This window comes from Calonectris borealis, chromosome 26 (assembly GCF_964195595.1).
Source record: "Calonectris borealis chromosome 26, bCalBor7.hap1.2, whole genome shotgun sequence".
Classification (NCBI taxonomy): domain Eukaryota; kingdom Metazoa; phylum Chordata; class Aves; order Procellariiformes; family Procellariidae; genus Calonectris; species Calonectris borealis.
In genome coordinates, this window is record NC_134337.1 from 7,752,360 (window position 1) to 7,780,283 (window position 27,924).

Consider the following 27,924-nt stretch of genomic DNA (forward strand, 5'->3'; position numbering starts at 1 on the left):
AACACAGAAGCCCACTATAACTACTACTGTCAATTGGACCTGATGTTTAGAGGAGATTTTTGACCCATAAGTAGATCAGAAGAGCTCGCATGTCACCTATGGAACCATATAGCCTTAACTGCAGAAGAGAGAAGGGAGGAGTCTGTCTGTCCTTTTTAACAGCAAAACAGGGCAAGCTGGGTTCTACTCAGAGGCTGGTAGAGTATGAACCCCATCTGCTCCCTCTGCCCTTGCTACCAGTACTGTCCTCTGCTAAGAATAGAGCATCAGTGCACATCTGCTCCCCACCTCCACAGCTGGTCCCATTCTGAAATCTCAGCACAGCCTCATGTGGCTCCCAACCACACACCCCATATATTAGGAGTTCGGGAGGTGCATCTCCCCTCAGTGTGTCATCTCTGGGCAGGGGGAAGGGCAAAATTAATTTATGTCTGTACGAGCCCCATACGTACGTCTCCTTTTCTCTAAGGGAGTTCTTATTAATAAGCTCTCTTATTTAACCTCTTCATCCTGCTGGCACTGGAGGCCAATGATGCAGTTTGTAGAGAGGTGCAGGCACTTCACTCTCCCCCTCCCCCTGGAATCTTCCTCTCACTTGTGGTCCTTGGGATTCACCCAATGTTTCTCAGAAAAAACGAAGACCTCAAGACAAGTATGCATTTAATAAGCAGTGAGACAAATAAGCTCCAGTTATCCCAGCAGAATTACAACACCAGAGAACAATTTTCTGCATTCCTCTGAAGGCCTGAAGGAACCCAATTGCCTGCTCTCAGCCTAAATAGGTACCAGACACCAAGTGCTCCATAAGCAAACAGAGCCCCCAAAGTGCAAAAATGAAATAAGTAAAAAGCTTCACATTACATATAAACCAGCCGTTTGCACCTTGTTATTAATGGTCTTGACTATGACCTTTAAACCCTGCCTTGCTCAGAGTCATGGATCTACAAGCCTTGGCACCCTCACAACAATTCCAGGACGAGGAGCAGGGAATAAACAACCCTGGGCCGCGCCGCAGGAGATGCGGGAAGGGAACCGGCCTGCGACAAACCTGGACCGAGAACCACCCCAGTGCAGCAGCCGGGGCTAAGAGATGACCATCTCCACTGTGAATTTGTCAACATAACCTCAGTGACCAGTGACTTTCTGACAGCACGAAAAGTCCTGTTGCCACATATATACACGCATAAAAGCCAGTAACACACGCATCTATCCCCGGTTTCAAAGAACAAAGGGCTCACAGCAGAGTAAATAACTGCAAGAGGGCTCACTCCCTAGAGGATAATTCTGATGTGGTTTTTAAGCCCACATGAACTGGAGTTGCCCAGAAATATTTATTAGTCTGAACTGCCTCACTGCTGCTTTAAGGGTTTATTATAATAGCGCCAGTAGCCAGTGGAAAATTTTACCCCTTGAAAGCTGTTCAGTACAAAGTCACCACCTCTGGAGGAGACGACCCTGCAGCACCAGTGGCTGGAGAGCGCTCTGGAGACCCGCACGTGCTGGGCTTGCTCTTGCACCCTTCCCTGGGCAGCTGGTACCGGCACTACAGAGCTCTGGCAGCACCCGCTGCACCGCTGCGATACACTTGTACAAAGGGGCCAATTACAGACTGAAGCCATGGCAGTCACTCTTCCAAACTGATTAATTCATTAGATAAAGTAGGTATATAGGAGTGCTACACCTGACGACATTTGTCAGGCCCAAAGGGTTAGTGTGTCTAAATGACATCAAATAGCCAACAGCATTTAGGTATTAACTTCCAAATACTTCATTTAAGGTCAGCCAACATTAGAAAGTTGTTTCAGAAACAAGATAACAAATCACGCTTGTGTGATCTCTCCAGATGCATATGCAATAAAAGTCCTGATCCACAAAGATCTTTAGACACTTTTCATGAAAATCAGTGGTAAGATAGGGCAAATTCACACAAGAATTTAATTGCCCAATCGCCTCACAAACAATAGCTTCACTATCTGTGATAACACTTCCCTCTTTCCTTCCTTTCCTGTCTTTTTTGGAGATTACTTCTGGAAAAGCAAGAGGTTGGCAGGAAGAAAGGCAGCATTCCTCTTCCTGGACATTCTGATCAAAACTAATCTGTCGTGACATGGTGAGACACCGTGAGCAACAAAAAAAACAACCAACAAACCAAATCCAACCCAAACTCCAATCCTGCCTAAATGAATCAAAGAGACTATAATTACCCTGTTTTACAAAAACACGTATTAGCATCAGATATATAAATAAATGCTGATTTTAAAGTTCCTTGACTTTCACTGGCTACTCTGAATGAAATGAAAATTTGAGAAGTCCACTAACATCACATACAGCCTCGTGGGAAGGCTTTTGCCATCCCAATGGCTGTAAGGTCACCCTAGTGCATGTTTCAGGGAAATGGCAACAATCAACGCTTATCTGTCCTAAGTCATAATTGTCTTTTTTTCTTTTATATATATATACACACACACACGCATGCAAGTTAATTGCATGTGGACTGATACAGTATTACTGTGGTATGGATCAGCTGGTAAGTCCCTGCTCTTAAGTGGCAAATGAACGTTCCTATAAAGCATGAGCAATCCCACAAGGAAATCATACCGAGAGCTTCTCCTTCCTCAAGAATTACTGGTACTTCTAGAGAGACAGGAAGATTTTCATTACATAGCCTGTTGCCAGCTATACTTTCAGCATAAGCCCATCCCCTTTCTGTTACTGTTATGTCAGGGGAGGACAGTGAAAGAAAGCAGCTCTTGGGATGATACATGGGAGGCAGTGCTTCATTTATAACCCCACACAAATGCTGGAAAATGTTCAACTCTAAAAAGCATTAGGTTGGTTACCTTATGGGCCCCTGTGGACCAAGAAGTGAAATTACATGAACACAACATATCTATTAATCACCACAATGATTCCACAGTGAGAAACAGCCCCAATGGCATACATCCAACTGGAAAGAAAGTTGAGAAAATTATCTACTAGTAGTTAGGCAACTCAAAAAAATTTGGTAGTACCTTTCTGTAGGGCTCTCCTCTTGATTCCTCAATGAATTCAAGTATTTAACTTGGATTAAAGCCTAGTCAATAGAAATACATAGAAATGGCATTTCTACCTAAACATGTGTTTCCTCTCAGCCAGAGTTACAAATAAGCCACACTTATATGAGATGCATAAGTGACTGTCCACAGTACTTTGTTTACAAGGTAAAGAAGGATTTGGGGGGAAAAAAAAAAAAAAAGAGAAAAAAAAAACCATTCTCAGACTTCTGCATCAAGATAGATTACAGGTCAATTTGAATTGATTTAGGTATTATTTCAGAGACGAGAGTAGGCTACAGCAAGCTTCTTCCATCCAGGATTTAGAAACTAGAATAATTTACATCACCTTTGAATGAAGCCATCAACGTCATGGCTTACATCAATCCTTTAAAAAGATCAGTGAAGATTAAACATGTAAAATCTCCCCAGTTATTATGGGTAAGTATACGTGTGTATCTGTAAAATGTAAGGTGATGGACAACTTTTCATGTGCTCAGAATTAGCACTTATCCACAAGCCTGTGCTATTTTTATCATTTCCACTTTCAAGAAGCCTTGGCTAACACGACTTTGCTTCCTCAACGCGGAGCAGCAGACCCAAATGTGAAAAAGTAGACATCTTCTCTAACGGGGGAAAGTGGAAATGGAGGTCACACCAATTACCTCAAAACACTTGGCTGCCACAGCCATCTTTTCACCCTTGCAGTAAACAAACCCTTGTGTCTGGTCCATACATGAAGCAATTCCTTTGAAGAGTGCTCCACATCTCAGTTCTCTTCAAGTCTTGATATCAACAATGACAGTACTTCAGAATAACACTTGAAAGTTCAGGTCTCCCAAAAAGACTCCCATGCAGATATCACAATCACTTTTGGCAGTTTCAGAAACCATCCTGTTCTTCAAGGTAAAGCGGTTTGAAACACAGAAGATACACAATTAAATCTAAAAAAGTAATAATATGAAATAGAGGAGTTTATACTACCATTTCCTTGCATAATGCAAGCTTATAGGATACAGAAGAAAGAAATCTTTGTTTGCACACTATAATCTATATTAAACAGACGCTTAAGAAGTCAACAAATTCAATGTGTTAAGAAGCAACCTTTTAATAAAGAAAGCAGAACCATACTTTGCTGTTAACAAATATTTTGAAAAAGGCTTATAAAATTAAATCTAAGCCAATTATCTGGTGCATCTGCAGCTGAGAAGGAAGTGTCCAATACTCCAAACATCTGTTCAGTTTGTGTCCTCTCCTTTCTTACAGAGGAAGTATTAGCTTCCAGTTGTACAAGTGATTAAGAGAGCAATAAGGTATTGCCCAACAAAAACTATTTTCTTAGATGATTACAGACTAAGGCCAAAGAAGGAATTCATACGTTAAGCACCTTTACCAACATGGAAGCCCGTCAAAGATACCAGTTTGAATAGCACAGCTGTCTTCCTTGCCCCCCACGTCTAGAGGTCAGCTAACCGCCGGGGGTGAGGCTCGTGAGAACAAGGAAATCGAACCGTCATGGAAAGCACACTCCAGTCACACTGAAGTCAGCGGATGCCAGAGACTGGACGACAGGAGGACCTCAATGTTTTCCATAACGGAGCTGAAGGGTGAAGAGTCCCAAAGCACTGGAAGAAACAGAACGCAACAACAAAAAATCAGCCCAGTTTCAAAACCAACGTCCTTTTACAGGCTCAAGGTATGAACAAAGAACCACCTGCATCTTTGCCTCAAGGCAACAGAGTATGATCTCCTCAACGCTGACGCCATGAAATAGGCTTGTAGTAATCATTAAATATTAGCCAAGACACACAAAAGAAGAAAAAAACTCTGGAAGCCACGGCTCCTTGTCCACTCACCCCCTGTGCCCCCGGCACGGTCCACTCAGCTGGAGGCCAGAACGCTGGGAGCACTCACGGGCCACAGCACCCGCAGCACCTAGGCAGAAGCAGCATGGGTTAGGACGGCGTTTCTCTGTGCTACGACTCTTCCAGCTGCTCTGAGCACTGCGCCTTCAGTGTTGAACAGACTGGGGAGGAGGGTAGCGTATTTTCTTGGAAATTCAGGCATGGATTATTTATAAGTCATCGACTCAAACGTGTGAAAACTGAACAGACCATCCACCAAAACCGGCCCGTGCTTCCAGACAGGATCCATATTCTGGATGCCATCTAAACAGTTCCAGAAATAAAGATTAGGCTAAAACAAATGGTGCAAACTCTCCTGCACCTTCTCAACCCATCCCCCAAGTATTCCGCTGGGACTCGTGTTATCCTCGTACAAACACTCTTTTCATGAGGCAGCAATGACAGGACTCATTTACTTTGAGGGTTTTACTTTGGCCCTCCTGGCTTCTATCATAACCTCAAATATTACATTAAAAAGGCTTTTAAAACACAACATTCACAGCAGCGCAGGAGCTTTTCATTGCAGCTAGCTTCTTCCCTGCCTGTTTGCGTGTGGCACCTTCACATTAAGTGCATGAGTTAAGATGTAGATTAGCAAGGCAAGAAACCTTTGCCCTTGGCATCGACACTCAGCTGTGACAGGAAACTTCAGGCTTTTTTTCTATGAAGTGTAGAACCACTCATTACACATTGGCAGGGAAGTGCACATCTCCAAACTATACACATTTTCTCTTAGATAAGCAAAAGACTCAAGTGTTTATAAATATGAAAAGTTCAGCAGCTGGCTAAAAAGTTAATTCTTCAGTCTCACTTAATGAGCTTTGGGGAAAGCAGTAGGGGGATTTGTTCAGAAAGTAAAGCAAAGTGTCACAGAAAGCAGGACTTGCCAGACGGGGCTCTGTTTAGTCCTATTTTCTGTGTCTAGATGGCTGCTATCAGCAAAATGGCAAGGAATCCTCTAATGGGGAGCAACCAGAATGAGAAATGTTTTCTCCTAATCTTGCAATCATAAAAATTAGCCCATTTTTAATTTAAGTCCCATGACTTCTTTCTTTCAAGCAATCCGTATCAAAACACTTTGGAACATCGACTGTCTTAGGATTTTGTCCAATTCCCTGAACAAGGAAGTTGTTTTCAGTAGGGCTCAGCAGGAATACTGCTGCAATATTTTTTCAATACTTTAATATTAACTAATACTTGTCTATTCCAGTAGCATAAGGTTTGGACGTAAAAAATGGGATTGATTTGCTTGGAAGGTAAGCATGTTGGTTGTTCTCAGGAACTTCTGAGGCAGCTATTTACAGTGCCTGCTGTCACTCTGCCTCTCTAGTTTTCTTGAAGGCAGACTTCTCGGTGTCTTTATAAGGTATTACAGAAGGAATTATGCAACATCACTTTTGCAAGATGATACATAGCTACCCAGTTCTCCAACTATGTAATTTTTAAAAAATAAGAATTCATACTGAATGGAAAAATAATCAGACCCTTTTGTCTGCAGTTTCAACAGAATTTGTTTTATGTACCAGAATATTTTTCAGCTTGCTCCGTGAACTGTCTAGATGATTGTCATCCTTTTTGTGTACCTCGTCCCTTCGGTCACTTATTGAGAAAATTCTGAACAGCAACTACTTAAGAAACAGAGCGTCTCTGATGTTCAAGAACAGAGTGATTCTCCAAGAGATCAGAAATCTAGCTGAAACCAACAGCAAGGCTGAGCTCTTACCCACTGAGAGCGCTTGCACTCGTACTGCAGGTCATACGGAGCTCTCTACCACTGCCTATTCCCCTGTCCTCTCCTGCACTGACTCACATGGTACATCTTTCCTTAGTCACAGAATATTAGAAGTCCAAGTTCAGGAGAACTAATAAGCCACAGTCAGCTCTAACTGGATGTGCTGGTTTTGGCTGGGGTATATTTTCTTCACTAGTAGCTAGTACGGGGCTCTGTTTTGGATTTGTGCTGGAAACAGTGTTGGTAACACAGGGATGTTTTCGTTCCTGCTGAGCAGTGCTTGCACAGGGTCAAGGCCTTTCCTGCTCCTCGCCCCACCCCACCAGCGAGGAGGCTGGGGGTGCACAAGGAGTTGGAGGGGACACAGCTGGGACAGCTGACCCCAACTGACCCAAGGGATATTCCACACCATATGACGTCATGCTCAGCATATAAAGCTGGGGGAAGAAGGAGGAAGCGGGGACGTTCGGAGTGATGGCGTTTGTCTTCAGTGATGGAGCCCTGCTTTCCTGGAGATGGCTGAACACCTGCCTGCCGATGGGAAGCACTGAATGAACTCCTTGGTTTGCTTTGCTTGCGTGCGCGGCTTTTGCTTTGCCTATTAAGCTGTCTTTATCTCAACCCATGAGTTTTCTCACTTTAACTCTTCTGATTCTCTCCCCGATCCCACCAGGGGGGAGTGAGCGAACGGCTGTGTGGGGCTGAGCTGCCTGCCGGGTTAAACCACGACACTGGATCTGTAAATGCTAAGCACTTCTGCCAGCACCAGTCCCTAGTGCCTGCAAACTCTTCCACCTGTGCAAGACACAACGAAAATCCCTCTGGCGCCTGGCCCCACGGCCAGGGAGCGCAGAGGCAGGACTGCCTCCCATTCCAGAGGAGCCAACTCACAGCCGGTGCCAGTGCTCAAGTCTCCGTTGATGGTGTATTACGCTGTATACATTGGAACTAGTAAATGCTTCATTGTGATTTTTGGCCACTTGGAATATTTTTAGCAATTTGCCAAGGTTTGCCCTGTGATTTATTATGGAGGAAACAAACTCAAGCACTAACAAATGAAAATATGTAAACTCTGCCTTTTCAAGTCAATAGAAAGGTATTCAACTTCTTAAAACCCTTTAGAGGCATGCAGTCCGCTGTAGATTCAATTGCTGGAAACAACAGTTTGATTAAAAAGCAACTGAAATGTAATCTAAGTAGTCATATTTAAGTCACTTAGAGATTCATAGTGAAAAATTCCATATACACAATAGTTTCCAATTGTCATTCCTAAAACTGTGTTCTAGATTTGTTGGAAATTCAACAATTCAACAATTTGTTGGAAATATATTTTCTATCGTTTTTTCACTAAGGCCAAAGCACTCCAGGAACTGGAACCATCTGGAACTTTATTATCTGAGATTACTATATTTAATAAGTTAAAACACAGTATCATGAAAAAATACTTAAAATAATGAAATACACAGGGAAAAATATTTCATTTAGAAAGCTTAAAGCACTGGAATTACCTGCAGATTTATACACTAAACACAGCAAATAGTAATTGTGTTATTACTATTGTAATTCTTGGGTGGAGAGGCAGGTGTCATTAAAGAGAAGGTAAACTTCCATTTTCAGTACAAAAATTCAACTAGATGCTACTGCCACATACCTCTAGAACACAAGACATAACGCTTTATAAAGTGTTAGCAGCCATCACAGCATTATCCACAGTTAAAATACTGAAGCAATCCATGACTAAAATTGGAAATGTTAGTTTGATATCGAATATCATTGTTTCTTACAAATTTTCTGAAAGCTTCTGAAAACATCAGGAATGGGATCAAGAGTACAATAATCTAATAATTAAAATAAGGAGGAATACTAGTCATTAGAGTATGATTGGGAGTTAACATTAATTCTATCTAAAATAGCAGAATACTGGATGATGGTATTTCCTTCTCAGCTGTCAATCTCAAGAGATTAATACAGAATTCACTTCTTGTCTGTTTATCTCAATACACAGTTTCCACTTTTGCCAGTATTAAGCTAGCAGTGAGTGGCAAGAACTCCTTTGTCTGTGCCTGCCACCACTGTGACTTGGTTGGTGGAATGATGCAGCAATATGCATGCTTCTTGATCATCTTTTCAGCTGAATAGACACTATCCATCCTTTCCTATAGAAAATAACGAAATAAACGCACTGCCAAATGACCAAACCCTGGGAGTTTTTTCCCCACGTTTGGACATGTCACTTGACATTCAAAATGCCATTATGCAAAGCCAACTAACTCGTACAAAGTCTTTTTTTGGTTCAAGAAACCCAGCAGAGAGAACTTCACCAAGCAATTCTTTGTTAGCATAACACTTGACCTTGTATCTCTTTGGAAATCATACAATTTTGCTAATGCAGTCCTTACAGAATTAATCAAGCAGATAGTTAGACCCTAGTTACTATGAACCCAGCCAATTATGAGCAGCACTGAAATTTGTCACTGGCATGTCCAACTACATTTTCCAACATAAAGATCAACAGAACTGTGTGGAAATGAGGCCCCACTCGCAGACCTGCATGACTTGGATGCGGTAGACTAGAATCGCTAGCAAAGCCAATGCTTTTAGGAACAAAGTATTCTCAAGAAAAAAGGCTTACCTCCCGGGTCTCCATTACCTGCTGCATTAAAACAGCAAGAAAGCATAACACCTTTCACCCTCTATTTTGACTAGCAAGGCTAGAATAAATGATTCACTGAGAGTACAGAGCTCTTTATTTGCCACTCCGCTCCACTGCATGAGATCCACAGTTCAATAAAGGCCAAATATACTGCATGGCTTAGTTTGAGAAGTGGGGAGGGGAAGCTGCCTATGCAGTTTCTCCCTCTGTCGAAGCAAGACAGCACAGCTTTCAGCGTCCAGGGAAAGATGACAAGGTTACAGCCAGCAGCAATATTAACAGATAAGCAAGGAAAAGAAACCCTAAAAAGAGCAGGGCAGAGAGAAGGAGAAAGGAGATGGACACAGAAGGCACCCATAAGAACAAATGGCTCAACAGCAGGCATATTTAGATATATTTAAAGCAGCACAGATTAGAAACATATCTAGGTAAAAGCCTGATTGCCATTGTCAAGTCCAATTTCTATCCTTGAACAGGTACTCAAATGAGAGAACTGTGGTCACTGAATACGTTCTCCACCCAGTAACTGGAACCAGATGAGTTATAAAACCATTGGTCTACTTCCCAAAAGGTAAGTGACAGCTTACTAACTTCTGAACCTGGCTTGGAAGTTAACAGTTACTTTACCTCTGTTTTCATCCGTTCCATTCACATCATGCTACTAGTTTCCAATGATCAGCAAGAGACCTGTTTCTCCTGCAGTCCAGCCTGCCTTTTACTCACTTCTCAAAATCTCCAGTCAACAAATTTATTTTTTTGAGGCTCTCACACTGCAGTCTTCCACTTCTATGAGAATAAAATCCATACTCAACACAGTCCTCTGTGGCAAAATTTCTCTGGTGCTGAAATGCTGCTCTCTCACCATAAGAGTGCAAATTAAAGTCATGGTATATTATAGTAACAGTTCACCTTCTTGTCAAAATAGACATTTTGCCCAAATGTCAACAAGTGTTCGTCGCTAACTAGATTCTTACAAAAGGAGGTAAAATAATTCATGCCCCGCAAGCATGAGACTGACTAGAGCCTACTTCACCATGGACCTCAAAACTCCCAAAGATCCCACAAGTTACCTAAGTAAGCCCCATGATAGAGACAATACTTACAGCTTTAGCAAAAATGACCATCAGCTCAGGGAACTGGTGCGTGAGGAGGGCAAGCATTGCTGAAAAGGAACATAGGCCTGCTGTGAAATGGATGAAAAAGGGAAGTTCCTTCTGCGGGTAAACGGAAACTTCATGAAATGCTGAAAGGAAAAAATGAAGAATATTGACATTTGATGATCGAGGACAGTTTTATGAATTATTTACACAATCTTGTAACTCTGTTCTAGACTTTCAGAAGGAGTAAGTGTGGACTCAAGACTATTGTGCATTACATGTTAGGTCCCAGTACTTAACCTTCTCAAAAATTTTTCCCCTACATTAAATGTTTGTCTTCATTATTAACAGTCATTACATCTTTCTCTTCCTGATCTTCTTTTTCACTTGCATAGGCTTTATTTTTGAAGCATTTCATCGGACTTAGTTTTTGGTACCTACTCTTTGAACAGGACAGAGGGAAGAACTGTAAAATTCACAAGCTGTCAAAATTACCTAGACCAATTTAAACAATTCAGGTGTTTTCAACCCTCTGAAGCATTAATCCTGTTACCTGAAGAGAACAGCACATCTCCCCATTCTGTAAGAAGCTCAGCAAGTACAAAACAACCATCATGTTATATATACATGCAAGATAGCTCCTTAATACTTTTCAAAGATTTCTGCTTGGTAGGCTACAGTAAATTTTTTCAGAGCAGCTGACAGAGTAGACCTCAAAGAAAACAGTACCAGGACTAGGTTATAAATTCCGTACATAGCAGCTCCTCACAATTTCCAATCTATGGTAACAAAATCAAAAGAAGGTGATTAGACAGGCTAAGGGCTGGCATATGGAGCTTTCAGCACTCAAGACACTACTACTGGTTACTAGCTGAGGACCTGTTCCGTGAATTTGCAATTACTTACTGGCTCTGAATACCTGCAGCTCTGACTTTTATCCAATGATTTTAAAGGGTTTTTAAATGAAGAAAAAAATAGTTTCTATAGACATAAGTAATTATGAAAGGGCTGCACACTTCTTGACAGGCGTTTTTAAAATCTAACAAAAGCCTCAAAATTTAAGTAAGCCTTTTCGTAAAACAAGAAAATACAATTGCATTCATTTTTAAACTGAAGTCTGAGGAGGAAAAAGACACTTTACCCTCACAGTTACTGTTTCTGAATGTGGCACATGAAAGCTACCATTGTAAGAGCAAGCCCAGCAAAAGTGGCTTGTGCTGTTGCAACTCTTTTATGGCAAAGTGCTTGGGTTTTGTTTTGCTTTTAAGTATATGATTTTGGAGCACGACTAAGTAGAACATTTGGAGTTCCATGTCTAAAGCCCATCAGAGATGTTTAATGTTACCCCAGAGATTATCAGTTCACCTTAAGATGCAACCAGCCCTGCTAGGCCACGATGCGTATGATAGTAACACACTCCTACTTACTGAGCAACCAAAGAAACCACTTGTCTGCTATGGAACACTGTTATGCTCTCATACCATGTAGAAACTCACCTGATTTTTAAAACATGGAGCAAAATAATTTAGGAAAGGTCCCAACATAAGTTAGGAAAATGCAAAAAAATATAGGAAGTATTCTTTTTGCACTGGTTTTTCCCTACATTGGGAAATTAAAATCAAATCCGAAATAGATAAGGACAACTAAAGGTAATTCTATACATTCACAGCCATTTGAGAATTGTTACTAGTCAGACCAATACAGGATTTTTGAATTATTAATTTGGTCATCATTACTTTAAATAGATAAATTTAAAAAAATTAAGTGTCAAGATTTCTCGAGGAAGTACTGCAATAAAAGTGTTAAGATGATTTTATTTATGGGTAGTTTTATATTTAAAACACAACAGGAATGCGTGAGTGATCGTGTTGAAATATCTGCATGTGTTGGTGTTTAATTATGTTGGGAAGTCTACAATTTAGGGTTAGTCGCTAACCAAGGAATTCCTTGTGCAATATCCTGCATAAGTGAGAAATGAGTAATTTAAAGCAGTCTGGGGGCAAATTTAAATTACACATTTTAAATATAACTTCAGGCTTTTAAATAGAAACACGTATGTCTAGTTTTCCTTTTCACAGCTGTGGTCTCAGTGGGTCTGCTGGTGCTTTTGCAGTAGCCCTTTCAGCCCTGTGGGACTTGCATTTCTTCATGATGTAGAAATTCACTCCCAAAGGAATTCTATTAACATGTACAATTAACAGTCCAATTCTAATCTAAATTAATGCTATTTTTCTAAATATGATGAGCATGGACCCTAATGATTTAGTTTGTTTGCCTTACCTAAAGAAAAAACCATGTAGGCTCATAATTGCATAAAGCAATCTTGAAGTAATCGGCAGCTGGACAAAACTTACTTTTCAGTGTCAAGTGTTAGTATAAATGCATAAAAATACCTACATGGATAACAAGTTCCAGGAAGTATACTGTCCAGCAGACAAGTATGTACCAATGAATTAATGACAGAAAGCAATACATATTCTATGAAGCTATAGATTAACCAAGGATTCTCTGTAAGATCACAGACAGGTTCTGCTAGATACCTGAATGCAGGACTGGAACCATGCATTTATTCCTTGCTAGAAAGAAACAGCTCCTCTACAACAGTAGTCAAATCCATGACTTCTTTCAAAAGTAATTTAAAGAACTGGTCCGTTTTGTTGTTCTCAAAGTTGGCCAAACTTAGTCTGAATGTACCACACACAGACTTCACCTCTGAAGGATTTATGTTATTACAGAATCAAGCTAACATTTACCACACACACACATCAAGTGCTTCAGGATCGTTTGGGAGGGACATCAACAAATAGCTGAATCCCCTTCACAGGAAGCTCAAACTAAAAAAATCACAGTAAGGTAAATACAGAATACCAGAAACTGAACTGTCCTTAGCTTATGTTTTATTATCATTACTGCTTAGAAACCACTTACTTGGCAACAGTTCTCTGTCTGCTGTTTCTGTGCAACTTGGATAGGGATAGAAAAGATGACCTTTCTCTAACGGGTATGGGATCATCCTAAATGCTGAAAAAAGAGCAAGTGACATTAGATCTGTATTTAAACCAAGCAACCAGCTTCTCACAAAGAAAACCAATTGTGTTTGAGGTGAATAAAGGCAGAGATTAGTCTACTGTACAGAAGGAAAAAAAAAACCAACACGGAGAGATACTTACTGCCTTCCCACGTACAGTGTAGCAGATTTAGAGCCCCTTCTATCCTCTTCCAGTGCTGGAGGTGAAAAAAAGCATATGCTACTGCCTCACTGTCTCCTCGTTTCAGAATGTGCTCTGGAGGTAGCACTAAACTTTTCATTTCTAGTAAATACTGAAAGTAAAAATGGAAAGCACACTTGGTTACATGGAATATTCCAAAAATCTTTAATTGTGAAACACAAATGATCATTTGAGGCATAACTGACCATATCACACAGGAGCCAACTTCTACCTGTTGAAGAAACAGCCCAATCCTGACACAGTGCATAGAGCCTGCACTCACATGGGAAATAAAAAACGGCAAAACACACATCTGTGTATAAGACTCTTAAATTGGGCGTTTCACACACAAAATATCAGGGAAAAAAAAAGCATCTTCAGTAAGGCAAAATAAAAATACATTCTTGTGGAATATACATAAAGTGTAATGCCACAGGTACAATGTCAATGAGCTACGCGTTTAGGCTAATAAAAAAAAACCACAATGGTATTTTTGCTCATCATTTAATCACTGAGAGTTTCAATGTAGGAAACTATGTACTTGTTAGCTCTCAAGTATGAGTAGCAAACCAGAAAGTGTCAGGATGCTAACCAAAGGCAGAATAATAAACCAAACACAGGAAAATCTTTTTTTAATGTGGTATTGCTGGACTACCACAATGTATCTCTGTTTTCAAATTTTTTTCAATTTCAGCCTTCTCCCTACATCAGCAGAATATCTCATGCACAGAAGGGTCAAAGAACACAAGAATTAAACATTTTCCATCTCCCTTGAAACACAGGACATGCAATTTTGTTTTCTGATGGTACATTAAAAAAAGACAGGTATTCATTTGAATTTAGCTTTTAAAAACAGATGAGTATTTTTTACAAGAATGAAATGACAGTTTCAGCTCTAGTATTTACCTGTGAGTTGTTCTCTCCTAGCATATAGTGTCTCATTCAATAACAGCTAAAGTTAATCCACATCTTTGATCAACGTAGCTGGCAATTCCTTTGACTGTCTCCCTAAGTGTAAGAATGCAGCTGACTCGACGATTTATTTCAGCAGATGCCACAAACTATGAGATTATTTACTAATCCAGTTTGAGGACTTAACTTTTCCCATTCAGATTCTTGAAGGAATGTAGGAGGGGTTGTGCCCCGGCCAAATAAAGCACATTTACTGCCTGGCTAGGTTCTTCTCTTAGTGCCTTGGGCCTACACTCCAGAGGGTAATATTCTTGCTAATCCCCTCTAATCCTCTTCAATTTTTTTTTTTTAACACAGTAAAGGATCACTCACACAGGGCTGCTGTGGGAAAATGGTCTCAAATATCTGACCCTTGACCTGACTCCTCATGCTCTCCGCAGTGCCCACTTTTCCATTGCACTAACTGCGCAGAGAGCAAGGGAATATCAACGCAGTGGTGATGATGAAGCCCCACTGCAAGTATTGCCGCAACATGCCAATGTCGAACTCCACGCTTTGGCTGTCTCTGCGCCCATGTTACCACATAAACAGAAAAATTCCACAGTCTGGTAGGTTTTCTTGTCTGTTTAACCAGAAGACAGACAAGGTATCAGTACTGAAAATACCTTGGGTTTTGCAGATTTAAGAAAGTCTTTCTACACAATAAAAATTTGTAAGGTATTCAGAAGATGATTGGAAAAGATTGTTTCATATATTACCAAATTGTAGTTACAGATCTCTAATATGAAATGGCTTCAGAGCACCAGTTTTCTAGCACTGTAAAATGCCTTCCTAACTTTCCAAACAAAACCCATCCTTGTAACAGCATAACTCAGAACAAAGAGAAACAAACATTATTTTATTTTCCTTATGCAAAATGGTGCTATGTGCAAAGAGAACCACTTTCATCAAATGCGAGAACAAAGGGATTTCTACTTTACATACTCATTTATTTTTAGTCCCTGGGACAGAACAGACTGCAAATTCAACACCCAGATTTTCTTCCCCACTAGTCCACTGTAACCCATTGGGCAAGTTACTTCACTTGTTTATGCCCTTGTTCACTTGTTTGCTCTGACTATGAGCATTTCAGAGCTCTAGATAGCCAGCACCAATAAAATTCTGCCCTGCCATCTAATAAATTGGTGTTTCAAGGCAATACTGTAATAAAAAAAATCATGAAGACGACTGGATAGGTATACAATCAGAAGAGAAGATCAAATTACTGAAACCAGGAATCAGTTTCCGTGATTGTCTGTAGAACATATTTTGCAAACAGCCTGTTTGAAATGATATCTAACTTCTTTAAAAAGGTACATGGGGCTCCTGAAACAACTGAAGGATATACAAAATAAAAGAACTTTTAGATAACGATAATGCGTTATAATCTTCTTCCCCTAAAGGCAGAGGCTAAAGAAAAATCTGTCTGAGACTGTCTGAAATGAACTTGCTACGCTCTTGATCAGTCATGCAAACAAGCAGCAATTTCTCCCAGCAATTAGCTTTCTCAGTGCACATTCTATTAGATTGGACAGGCAGACAGAATAGAGCGGCTGGATAATTCGAGCCTTCACAGCAATAGTCATTCGGACTCCATGATCATTTGCAGAGGATTAGGTCCAGGACTAAGCCAACCTTCTGCATTCAAGGTTTCAAAATGAATGCATCACAATACTAGTACAGTAAAAAGCAACATAAGATTTTATTTTCACCCAACACTCAGTGGAATCCATATCTTGGCCACTTCAAGTAATGCCAGACACTAATTACACCCTGTCGCAATACTGACTCTTAATCTTGATTACACGTGGATGAAGAAAGTAAGTGATTGTAGATCTTTCAATAACCCAAGTTCTGGAGCCATGCTTGGAAGCACAGCAGAAAAAAGTATTTTGAAATGCTATGAGTGGTTATTGTTTGGAGAACTTAATTTGGCTTCAGGGATTTTAAATATCTAAATTTGTATTTATTAATGCTTAATCTTACCCAACAAAGGGCCTTCATTAAGACATTACTGGATTTTGCAATGAGTTAGAAAATTCCGAGTTTAAATTTTCTGTAAAAACCCCAGTTTAAACATCACCTATTGCAAACAACTAATTCTGGCCACCAAACATTTATGATACAAACACTAGTGTATTGAACAACTCAATGGCTGGAGTTATAACCACCTTCAAGAAAACATGGGGCTAGAAAAGCTCAAATAACAAGATGATAACATAATATGACTTCTTTCAGAAGACAATAAAAAGTGGTCCAATAGGAAATAAAATAAACTTACCTTTGGAACATGAGGGTTAAATTCCACAGCTCTGTGAATCGCTTCCACAGCATTAATTTCTGCTGTACTGAGCCCTCTTTTGGAGGCAGTTTCTGGGGAGAACCTGAAGGGAAAAACCCATGCTGAGCAAAAGTAAATAATAAATGCTAACCAGGTGTTTATTTGCATTGTAAGGTTGGAGTTCATTAAAAATTGACTGATTTATCAAGAAAGATAAACAAACCCTTCTAGGAGACAAATATTCATGTTAATTTAGGTATCTTGACTGTCATCCATGTCCATATGACAAAGTTATGTTTAACTTTTTGAAACTTCATGTCAATCACGTAAGGTAATTGAGTACCCAGTCTTTCACCAGATTGTTACATCACGTACTCAGAGGTAAAGCTAAAATCAGCTGTGCAAATAGACCAGAACGAAAGTGAAATGCCAACATGAATTATCACAAATATCCTGTACCCAATCCACAAAACAAAGAACTGCTGAACAGCACAAGCATGACACTGAAAATAAAATTTATACAAAAGCATGTGTGCGTACATGGGCTCTTGAAAAACATCTTCACCTGTATTATCTTTATGGATGCTTAAAAGAAACTTTAAATTACATCTAACTACACACACACACACGTATATACTTAACTTGCTCTTAGAAATGTAACTGCTACATACTGGATTTAGACCTTTTTAGTTCATATTTTACAGCATAACCCAAGATAAGCAACAAACCACTGTTTTCACAAATGTGCTTGCTTACCTTTCTGAAACGGCTCTGGCTTTTAACAGGGCTGCTGTGTAACATATTGCTGCCGATTTTGGAAGACTGATATCTATGATAAAATAATTAAGATGTAAAATTCTAAGGCAAGACAAACATTTTAAACCCACATCCTTTGAGCTTAAAGATTTTTACTTGGGCTGACAATGAATGTAACATCTGGAACCTTTCAGCTATGATTAGAAACTTTGAATTTCTTTGCATAGTCTTCTATCTGGTCACCAGTCAGTCTTAGATTAAAAACTCAGAGTTGTAGTTAGGTGGTAAAGAGTAGTTTTTTCTTCTAAACATACCAAGACACTGAAACTGAATTCAAAAAGAAATGCATGTATAAATACACACTTAAGAACAGTGTACTTTTCCTGTATCAACCCATGAAGGTTTAAAATAAGCTTCTAATTTTTACCTAATTTTGCAACTGTACATTAACAGAGTTTTACATAAGACTTAAAGAGAGACTGACTAGAAGCTGACCAAAAAAATTACATTACAGACAGGTAGACAAATTTTAATGAAAATGCAATTTCCATTCTTTTCCAGTTCCACGGGGAAAAATTCTATTAGTTGTAGGTTTTGTAGAATATCTGAGGCCAAGTTTGAGCTGACAATTACAGATTAGAAGGTTAGCACTCCACAGTACAAGTTTACTTTAAAAGCAGACAAAGTCTGGGGTCTAATTCCCAAGTACCATGTTGTGTATAGTCAGATGGCTTTTGCTTTTTTTTGTAAATCCCATCCTGGGCTTGTCCATCACTTACTAGAAGTCTGGCTGTCGTGTCAAGCAAAACACAGGGGCGCTACAGAGAGTTTGAAGCTCGTACTCATTTTTCCAGATGTTTAGAAAAAAATAAGCAATCTTTTCTTAAGAAAGTGTCGCAATTCCTGATGTTAACATAAAGAAGCACCAGGAAAAGAGTAAATGGTTTTCTTAAATTAATAAGAATCCACACAGAAGAACATGGACGGTCAAGTAACAGGAGCAGGCTGCTAGGGCAGCCACGGACAAGGGGGACAAGGGGCAAGAATATCATACTTTCGATTCCCTGAAGCAATAAAGAACAGAGACACAAGAGAGAACATACCGACTTCTCAAGGGCAGGGAACGATTGCCACAAAATACTGCTTCTATGTCCCTCCATTCTGAAGATGATTTAAGGGACAGCTTTGACAGCAGCACTTTGTACACTAATGATGTGGGCATTATCTAGGTGGCAAAACTCTGAGGACAATAAGAAAGTAAGTATATATTTTATTAATTTATTTATCTAGACTTGCACAACACCTGAAACGTATTAGTTGAGATGGAAAGTGAAAGCAAACTGCCGCCATTTAATGGACCAAAGCTTGCATACCGCTAATCCCTGGCAAGCAGTATGCTTGCACGTTGCTAATCTCTGGCAAGCAACCTCAGTATTACAGAATCACGAGGCCAAACCTGGAAGACGACAGAAGGGAAAACTACCTTTTCCAGCTTATTTACATCAATTACTTAGGGGGCTATGTGCTGACTGAAAAAGGCTGATGAATTTAGGCATAACTAGGGATGTAGAGAAATTAAAAAATTAAAATAATCCTTGAATTCAAGCAAAGTGAGCTCCAAGATTTCTTTACAGATTAGAAGTAACTTAAAAACATAAAAAGTAATCTGTATGCAATCTAGCTTGCCTAAATTTGGCCTCACCATTCAAAAGAAAAAACTTGACTTGCACTCTGGAAGCGCCTATTTGTTGCCGATGAGGGTAATCTAGTCAACTAGCTGAGATCATGGGTAGACATCTGCTTTTGGACAGGCACACCTTGCCCACCTCACCTATACTCATACAAAACCACCAATATTTCCCAGTAGGCATAACTTACCATCATACTTTGCTAAAACTGCCTGGACATCTGCATAAGCCTGTAACTCCAGTAGTGCCTCCAGGAGGTTTTCATGAATATTCAGCATGCTGAGAAGTGGAAACTCTTTCATCAACTGCAAATCAGTAAAGAGAAATAAATTAAGCACATATAGAATTGAATCCCTGAAATACTTAATAGAAATCAGTACAATACTTGAAGCTTTTTCAATGTTCTGTTCTTTCACAGTGTTAGAAACTGGCACATAAGCAGCATGCAAAGAATCACATCATTTCTACCTTACTTTTTTCCTATATTCACCTGCTGGAAAATAAGTATACTTAGGTTCCCACAACATGCTCTCAGCCCAAATTTGCAAAACTTCCACAGTGAGCTGGTTTGGTTAGTAATATTTTCCTATGAAGAAAGAACTTATGATACACCCTGGGCAGGTGAAAGAAAAATTATGATGAAGTCTGAAGTTGGCTATTTTGACAAGTTAGTCGCTGAGTCAAGCATGAAGCAAACTGGACACCAGAGCTGTGAACATATGACATTATATAATATAAAAATTTAAAACGTACACGTAGGAACCAAAAAAACTGTCCTCAGAAAAAATCATGAATCATGATGTGCAAATCTTATTGGAAAATAATTCAATTAGATTCACTACGATGCCTAGAAAGGAACTTTAAACCATCAATTTGGACAATATGACTGAAAACAACAGTTGCTTACTTTTTTTTATTTTTACTTACATCTCTCATCATTTTTACTGCTTCTCGTATTCTTCCAAGTTTTCTTGCACACATAGCTAATCTCCTTTTCACATATACCAATACATTGGTATCTCTTCCTGATTACAAAGACAAAAAAAAAAATTAGTCTATCAGTTTCAATCCTTACCTCTTTTTCCCTCTCTCTCTCTCAAAAAAACCCCAAAACACCAAAAACCCCACAGCCTTTTTCCTAACCACATGTAAAAGCATAAAATAATTACTATTGCTATCCCAACCAAGGCTCATCTAGACGAACACCAGTAACTTCTAACTAGGTTAAATGACAAAAAAAAAAACGTTTTTTTTTTCAAAATGTTGGGTGGACTAAAAGAAGGTGCTACTGACACACACTAATTGCTTCATTAGTCTACTCTACCTATCCAACTTTCCAAAACAATAATGTACCGAGCCTCAGCGAGACAACCCACGATGAATACACAGCATAACTGCCACTTCCTAAGTTTCATTTGGGTACTACAAAAGACCACACAGCACACCCTGCATACGCATAGCTAAAATAGTAGGAACTGCCTCACTGAATTGGGAATCAAACTAGAATCACTAATTACAACTTTAGTTTTACATTTCTGCTCACACAAAACCAAGAGTTTATGTGATTCAAAAGTGCTTACTCAGCTGTGCTTCGTGCTGGGGACTTTGGGAATGGCAGTTCTGAGACTTTCTGTAAATCATTTCTCCTGCTTTCAGAGCCTGCTTGAAATACTTCTCAGCATCTACAATAGTTGTTGCTTCTTCCTCAGCCAGGAGGACATATGCAGTGGCACAACTGTAACAAGGAAAAAAAAACACTAATTATTCTGAGGGACAAAGTTTAGCATTTTTTGAATAAGTGTTAGAAACATTAGAAATGGTCAGTTTTCACTTATGTTTAATATCTAAGCATTGACAATATTAAAGTACCAAAATATTGACTTGAGTTCAAATGGTGAGTGTCAGGAAAACAGAAACCTTTTCCATTTTACAGAAAAACACCACACATTTGGAGAAAGAATAAAAGAAAGAATTGTAACAGCAAGTCAAACTATTTTCCTTGAAATATTAAAAATGCTCTGGTAATTGTCTGGAGAGGTTTTTTTGTGTTTGGTTTGGTTTGCTTTTTTAAAACTAGGAGGTTTTTGCAACCAACAGCCTCATGTGCAATTCTCATAGTCACAGATGTCCCCCTTAAGCTATTCAAAACTTTGCTAAAAGTAAACTATTAGAACAAGAAACTGATAGTGTGCTCAATATCACTCCGCTTAATCTTTCACACTAGAAATACAGCAATTGAACTTATACTCTAAACTTACTCATTGTTCAACTCTAAAGCTTGATATGCTGCTTTAATCCGGGCTTGAGGGTTTCTCTCTCGCCATGCTTTCTGCATAACTGTTGCAAAAACATTGAAAGGCTGGTGAGGGACGGAGACACCGGCGAAACACCTGGGAGCAAGGAGGCAATGCTGGCTGCTTATGCCTCAGCTCTACATTAACATTTACTTCCATTTTACAAATTCCTGTTTGCTGTATAATTGTTAGAAGGAAGAGTAAACAAGTGTTTTAATTCCAGCATGAGTTTCTACCACAAGCAGCAGAATCTTGCAACTTCTCATTACGCCCCAAATTTAATTTAAGAAAGCAACACCAACAGGAAGATTATTCACTGACCATTTAAGAAATCCTACACTGAGAAGCAAAGACAGCTTACATAACCAGGCAGATGTACAATTTCTAAATTGCTACAGATTTTTGGAAACATTTCCCAAGACCTCTTGGGAGCAATTGTTAAACACAGGCTCTTGCACGGACCTGCACAGAATTTTAATTTAAGTTTTCAAACAGAACTTCAAAGAAAACAGTGATAGAGTAAGCTGCATCTTGCAGAGGTATAGAGTCATACTTAAGTATTTAGACAACTACCAGATCATAACGGGTTAAACAATTTCTTTTTAAATTTACAAAGCACATTTGAGTGGCATAACATGGCACAGACAATTCAAGATATACTATAATAATTTATCACCTTATTAGAAAGTGTTCCAGGAAACAATTAAAAAGGGTGAAATCTATCTATTCAAAAAGGTTGTTTGCATTACAACTTGTATTCAAAATTACGGTCAGATAAGGAGCAAACAAAAGTTCCATGCAATGACTCTAAACCCCTCTCCACTATGCTTCCATTAGGGAAAAATGGAAATCCCAAAATGAAAACCAACTTCTAGCAAAAGAAAAACAACGCACTGGGAGCTACCATTTTCTACGCAGAACTAATAGCTTTCACACTAAGGAACAGTTCTGAAAGAACTCCAAAACCTTAACGTTTATGGAGTTACATATCTGGCCTATCTCAAGTACGATAAGAAAACTGAAGAATCTATACATGTTTCTTTTGGAACAAAACCTTCTGCTGTCCAGCAAGAACAACGTGGAAAAATGTTTGAGTTTTCTTTTGGAAACAAAATATTAGTCTTGGCTTAGTAAGCGAGACAATACACTCCATTTGTGAAACAAAAACACATCGTTCATATCAAGCATGTCACAGCCAGCTGACAAGTAACACTTCCGGAACTTGACAAATTGACAATAGTTTGCACCCACTCTGACAATAACCAGGTAGAGAATATTTTCTGCACTAAACATGTGGAACACAACGAAAAAATTCTGGAGACTGCACTATTCATGACTAAGGTTTAAATGAGACCACATCTTTGGCTGTTGAGAATACAATCCAGATTTTCACTACTGTGTTGTTCATTATTTGAGAAGTGTGAGATCTTAAAATACGTCAGGATCCTGACAGCATCAAAGTCAGCAGAGAAAGCACAAGGTAAAAAAACATCTTTTCACTAAATACATCTATTAAACCTTAGTAGTTGAGAAAGGCTATCATTTCACAAAATATTTGACATGATAGCTTGCACTACCTTGAAATATATCAAAAATACCCACTTTACACTCTCCAACAGTTATATACCTTACGCAGACGACATTGGTACCTGTATCTGAAGGCCGAAGGGCATCTGTATCACACGTGAAAAAGTTCTGATGATCTTGAGCAGACAAATTCATGTCATAGTATGTAAGAGGCTCCTTCCCAGTCACCCACATGTATCTTTAATGGGAGAAATTTCAGTAAGAGACACTCCTAGTGAATACTAATGCTGATACCAAGGGGGATACCTGATGTGCCTAACAACTGAAGCTAGTGCAGAACAATTTTATTAATAAAAGACTGGAGCTACTAACCATAAGTTTTCAAGTACTACTGTTCCACAATCTGTACAGGTTGCCACAAGGCTTCCTGCAGAGGGGAAAAAAAGTCTTTTTGATCTTAAAGTTCTAAACAACTTGGGAACTAGCTTCCTAGGAAGCAGCTCTTCCTATGAAATAACACAAGGAGACTTACAATACAGCCATTACAGTTTAATAAAAGAGAATTCAGATTCAGAATCACTGTCTCAACCTCTGAATTAAGTTTTTCTCCTATTTTACTCTCAAAAAAACTGATGATGTTGCAGTAGTATTTGCATTCTTAACATTGAAACTGCCAAAGCTTGGATAGGTGCCTTTTAAACACGGGATTGGCATCAATCACCCCTATAATCTTGCAGGTCTCAGCTGTCTCCTGATATTACTAGTGCAAGCTCTGTGAAGAAGTCGTGTGCACGCTCCCGATTAATTTTAAAAATACGTAATGGAAAGTAAGATTATTAATACCTGCTATACTCTGCCCCTCTGAAAAGATTGAGAGGATTTCGCCACACTTTGCACTCTGGGGGGAAAAAAAAGTACTTTTGGAATTAAGAGCACAGGAAATACCACCTTGACTTTAAAATGCAGTAATGCAAATGCAGTTTTACTTTCAAAAGCTGCTTTAATTTTATTGTTATACAACCTGAGCACAATCATACCATCTTCTCCTTCTCCCTAAACTTCTGCTATCTCATAAATATTTTTGCTCCCCAACATTGCTGGGATACAAAAGCACAAGGTGAGAAGATTAAACACTACCATTTACATTCATGCAATGTTTATCTTGCACATATTCAGAGTAGTAAATATCTAATGTTACTGAAACAGTTTTAGCTAAATGTGTAATGTAGTTTCTAAATCATATTTTAATAATGAATGTTTTAGATCAAAGATGTGTTATTATTTAGTTCATTTTTACCATTATTAATAAAATGCATCGTAAGATGTAGGCCTTCCTCCAGTTCTTACAAGCACTAATGCAGAGTCAAAGCCATTTAAAAGCCAGTTCATGTGAACCTGCTGCCTTGAAGCTTAAGGGAAGCTGCTGGGACACATTAACAATCACCTGGCATATTCTGCCTGCTAGTCTCATTCTCTCCAGCCGAGAATGCTGCTGGTGCTGGAGGGCTGTTTTCTACGCCACCGATGAGGGGCCTCAAATGACTCACAGAAACCTGCTCAATGAAAGACGTGCCGTATTTTCGGAAATGCCACCACTCAAACACCTGTCACAGGAGAAAAAAGCACCAGAAATTTCCTTAGGCAACACCTAACTTAAACATCAGAGATGAAGAGCCAATTGTTCACAGCTAGTACATCCCCTTGCAGATGACTATAGATGGTACTCATCTACATACAAATTAACACTAATTATCTGTTTTGGCCTGTCTTGTCATGCAGGATCACCCACATAACATGAAAGAGACTGAAAAAAAACAGTAAAATTTAGGCAAACATATGATCGTCCCTCCCCAAGTCATTAGGATAACTTCTAAACCCTTTCAGAAAGTGCCTGTATAGGGAAACCATGCATAGAGGCAAGAACCTCAAGACAGGTGTAGTTTTTTCACTTCACAAAAATAATCTAAAAGAATAAAGCACAAAATGGATAGTTAAACTGACATGTTCTGCCATTCAGAAAAGTCCAAAGACGAAAGGCTGAATTAACAGCAAGCAAGTTCACTTACCAGAAATTTTGGGTCAAAAATATTACCATCTCTCTCTTTGAAGCTATTAAAAATACCTGCATATCACAGTCATCAAGAACTATACCATATAGTCAGCCCTGGACCAACTTATCTGAGTATTTTCACTAGCACGCAGAAAGATGTGATGTTTAGACAAACTGTGTTCTTTGTTAAGAAGCATTACTATAAATACCGGCTAACCAATAACCACTTTTTTCTCTTAAGAGCAAACCTACGTAAAAGACCTAACATAAGCAGAATCCATCTTCTTATATGACTTTCCTGAAATCCTTCAAAACCCAAGCAACGTTACTTACAGCAAACAAGTTGTTTCTACCACATAAGACACTTTCTTTTTTTAATATTGGCTACAAAAAACCACTTATGAAATAGATTTTGCACATTCTGCTAAATAGGTTTAATTGATGAGAAGATATATTTTCTGTAGCTTTTAACACTGAACGTAAAGATTAACCCAAAAGATTTGTATATAGTAGCACAGTCTGAATCAGGGTCAGATGATCATCACCGCAGAAACAGCTGCGATAGCAGAACTGACCACGCAAATGTGCCCCATTCATTTCGTGCAAAGTCAGCCACATCTGTGCACACTGCCGTCTGAAGATGAGCTGAATTATTGGCTCATTTTCACACCAAAGTCGTTAAGATAGTTACATGATGACAAATGCAAAACCTCCCCCCAAAATTACTGTGGGAAGCTAAACTCTTAACTACCTAGTTTAAAAGAGATTAAAATCTCAGTGTTTTCTTTACAGAGAGGTCTGCAGAGTTTGCATGTATATTTTGCATTTTTTGTGTATCTATGTACATACACACATATATAAATACATACATATAGACACGTAGTACCTCCTTAAAACAAGCTTGAGTTTCTAAAACAGATACAAGTCATTTTCCTTAGACTCACCCCAATGTACAACGCACATAGCAAAAGCGTATGTACAATACATCACAAAAGCTACTAAATTAACAAGTTCCTTCCTAGTACAAAGGCACCCTCTAGAGTCTGACCAAAAAAAACCCGATTGCATTTATCCCTAATGAAAGCATCCTAGAGGTGCTAAAGTTGTTTAAAAAAATAAAAGTGGACTACTTACAAATATCAGTCCAGATATAAAAGACGAAGTCACTGTCAGGGCAAAGTAGAATTTTGGAGTCAAAGTGCTTAAGAACACAGTCACTGTTAAGAGAAATGAAAACAAAGACTTAACAAGCAGAACCAAAAAACACAAATAGCTTTTTAATAAACAATGCTGAATGAAATATTATGCAAATATATAATACAATATAGCCCTAGTAATTTTACAGATAACATTACTTTGTTAGAGAAACTTTCCTTATATTATTTTCCGTTTGTAACCATCTGTGGTTACATAACCAATCTAAAAAATTCAGTGTAAGTCCTTAGACAAAGCAGCCCACAGTTTCAACCACCTCACGGCTGGTGGACACCAAGAAGGCAATTTAACTTTTCATGGCTGGCGGACCACAACAAGCCAATTTAATGTATAATGTCATTTTAATCTGAAACAGAAGCGTACTGTTTTGATGCAAGTTTATATTCAGCATTAAGAACATACATTTTCCACAGACCTCTCCTTCCTGGTATTTACAGCACAAGGCAGGGAATGCAGTTTTCCAGTGCTACTCTGACCGTGGTTTTGACCCAAACTGCACATCAGCTTTGTTACCCGCCAGGCAGCACGGGAGGGACGCTGGCGGCAACGGGCACCCCGGCTGGAGCGCCAGGCCCGGCCTGGGGGTGACAGAGAACTCGACTGCCGCAGGCTCGCCCCGAATTCAGGCCTCTAGCCTGAGCAGACACCCCCGGGCGGGGAGCGGGTGTCTGCGGTGACACCCAGCCGGACGCGACGTGACAGGGTGCGGGCTGGGGGCACAGCCGGGGCATGGCTGGCATCCCCCGGGGCACCGGCCGGGCAGCAGCGGGGAGCACTCGGGCGGCACCACGAGGCCGCCTCGATGCTTCCAGCTGCGCCGGCGCCGTTACGGGGCCCTCGAGGCCGGGGCTGCAGCCGCGGGGGCGGCCTCGGACACCGGGGTGTCCCCAGGCCCAGAGGTGGCGGCACAGCGGGAGCCCCGGGGCCGGGTGGATGCGGTCGGTGTCTCGCTGCGGGAGGTCCGGGACGCAGGACCCGCCCGCAGGCGGCTGCCGGGTGGGCCGTCCCTGTCCTGCCCGGCCCGGCCCGCACCGGCGTCCCCGCAGCCCTCCACAGGAGCCCGGCCTGGCCGCCTTCAGAGCGAGCCGGGGCAGCCTTCCCCCGGCGAGCCCTCAGCCCCCCGGCGCGGCCCGCCGCGTCTCACCGGCCGCCAGGCTGTCCCGGAGCCGCAGCGGCACCCGCAGCACCACGTAGAAGAGGCCGAGCCCGGCGGCCACGGCCAGGAGCCCGCGGGCCCACGGCGCCGCCGCCGCCGCCCGCCGCCGCAGCTGCTCCCAGCGCCGCAGCGCCGCAGCCGCCCCGGGGCACGGCGGCCCCCGGCCGCTCCCGCCGCCGTCCGCCATGGCCGCCACCGGGGGACGCCGGGAGAGGGGCGGGCCGCGCGGCGGGGCGGGGCCCGGTGGGCTCCGCCAGGGCGGGTAGCCCGTTCCCCGAGCCCATCACCACTCCCCCGCCGGCGAGGCGCGGCCCGAGCGTCCCCCCACGCCGCGGCCGGGGGCCCGGGAGCCCCGAAGGCCCCCGCGCCGCCCCCGGCC

General features: G+C 40.6%; 1 protein-coding gene across 7 annotated transcripts; it reads right to left on the reverse strand.

Annotated features, from left to right (window-relative positions):
• Positions 1-4,124: 4,124 nt before the first annotated feature.
• On the reverse strand, positions 4,125-27,806 carry ST7L (suppression of tumorigenicity 7 like). 7 transcript variants are annotated; one of them, XM_075174097.1, is made up of 16 exons: positions 27,534-27,756; positions 26,309-26,391; positions 24,569-24,728; positions 23,968-24,022; positions 23,247-23,362; positions 21,562-21,640; positions 20,884-21,038; positions 20,231-20,328; positions 19,494-19,608; positions 17,616-17,688; positions 16,860-16,962; positions 13,589-13,739; positions 13,347-13,439; positions 10,425-10,483; positions 4,889-4,967; positions 4,125-4,657 (listed from the first exon to the last, which is right to left on the reverse strand). In XM_075174097.1, the coding sequence occupies exons 1-15, from the start codon at positions 27,730-27,732 to the stop codon at positions 4,914-4,916; spliced, it is 1,593 nt and encodes a 530-aa protein (XP_075030198.1). In that variant the 5' UTR covers positions 27,733-27,756; the 3' UTR covers positions 4,125-4,657; positions 4,889-4,913. The 7 variants fall into 7 exon arrangements, with proteins under 7 accessions (XP_075030198.1, XP_075030196.1, XP_075030195.1 ...); XM_075174095.1 differs by having other exon boundaries at positions 10,425-10,564; positions 27,534-27,747; XM_075174094.1 differs by lacking the exon at positions 4,889-4,967 and having other exon boundaries at positions 10,425-10,564; positions 27,534-27,747.
• Positions 27,807-27,924: the final 118 nt, after the last annotated feature.

Coding starts and splice junctions, on each gene's coding strand:
- ST7L (XM_075174101.1), bottom strand. CDS start 27,732: ATGGCGGACGGCGGCGGGAGCGGCCGGGGGCCGCCGTGCCCCGGGGCG. Junction 23,363..23,967: donor AGAGGGGCAGAGTATAGCAG/GTATTAATAATC, acceptor CTCCCATTAAAG/ATACATGTGGGTGACTGGGA. Junction 13,440..13,588: donor ACACTGTACGTGGGAAGGCA/GTAAGTATCTCT, acceptor CTCTTTTTTCAG/CATTTAGGATGATCCCATAC.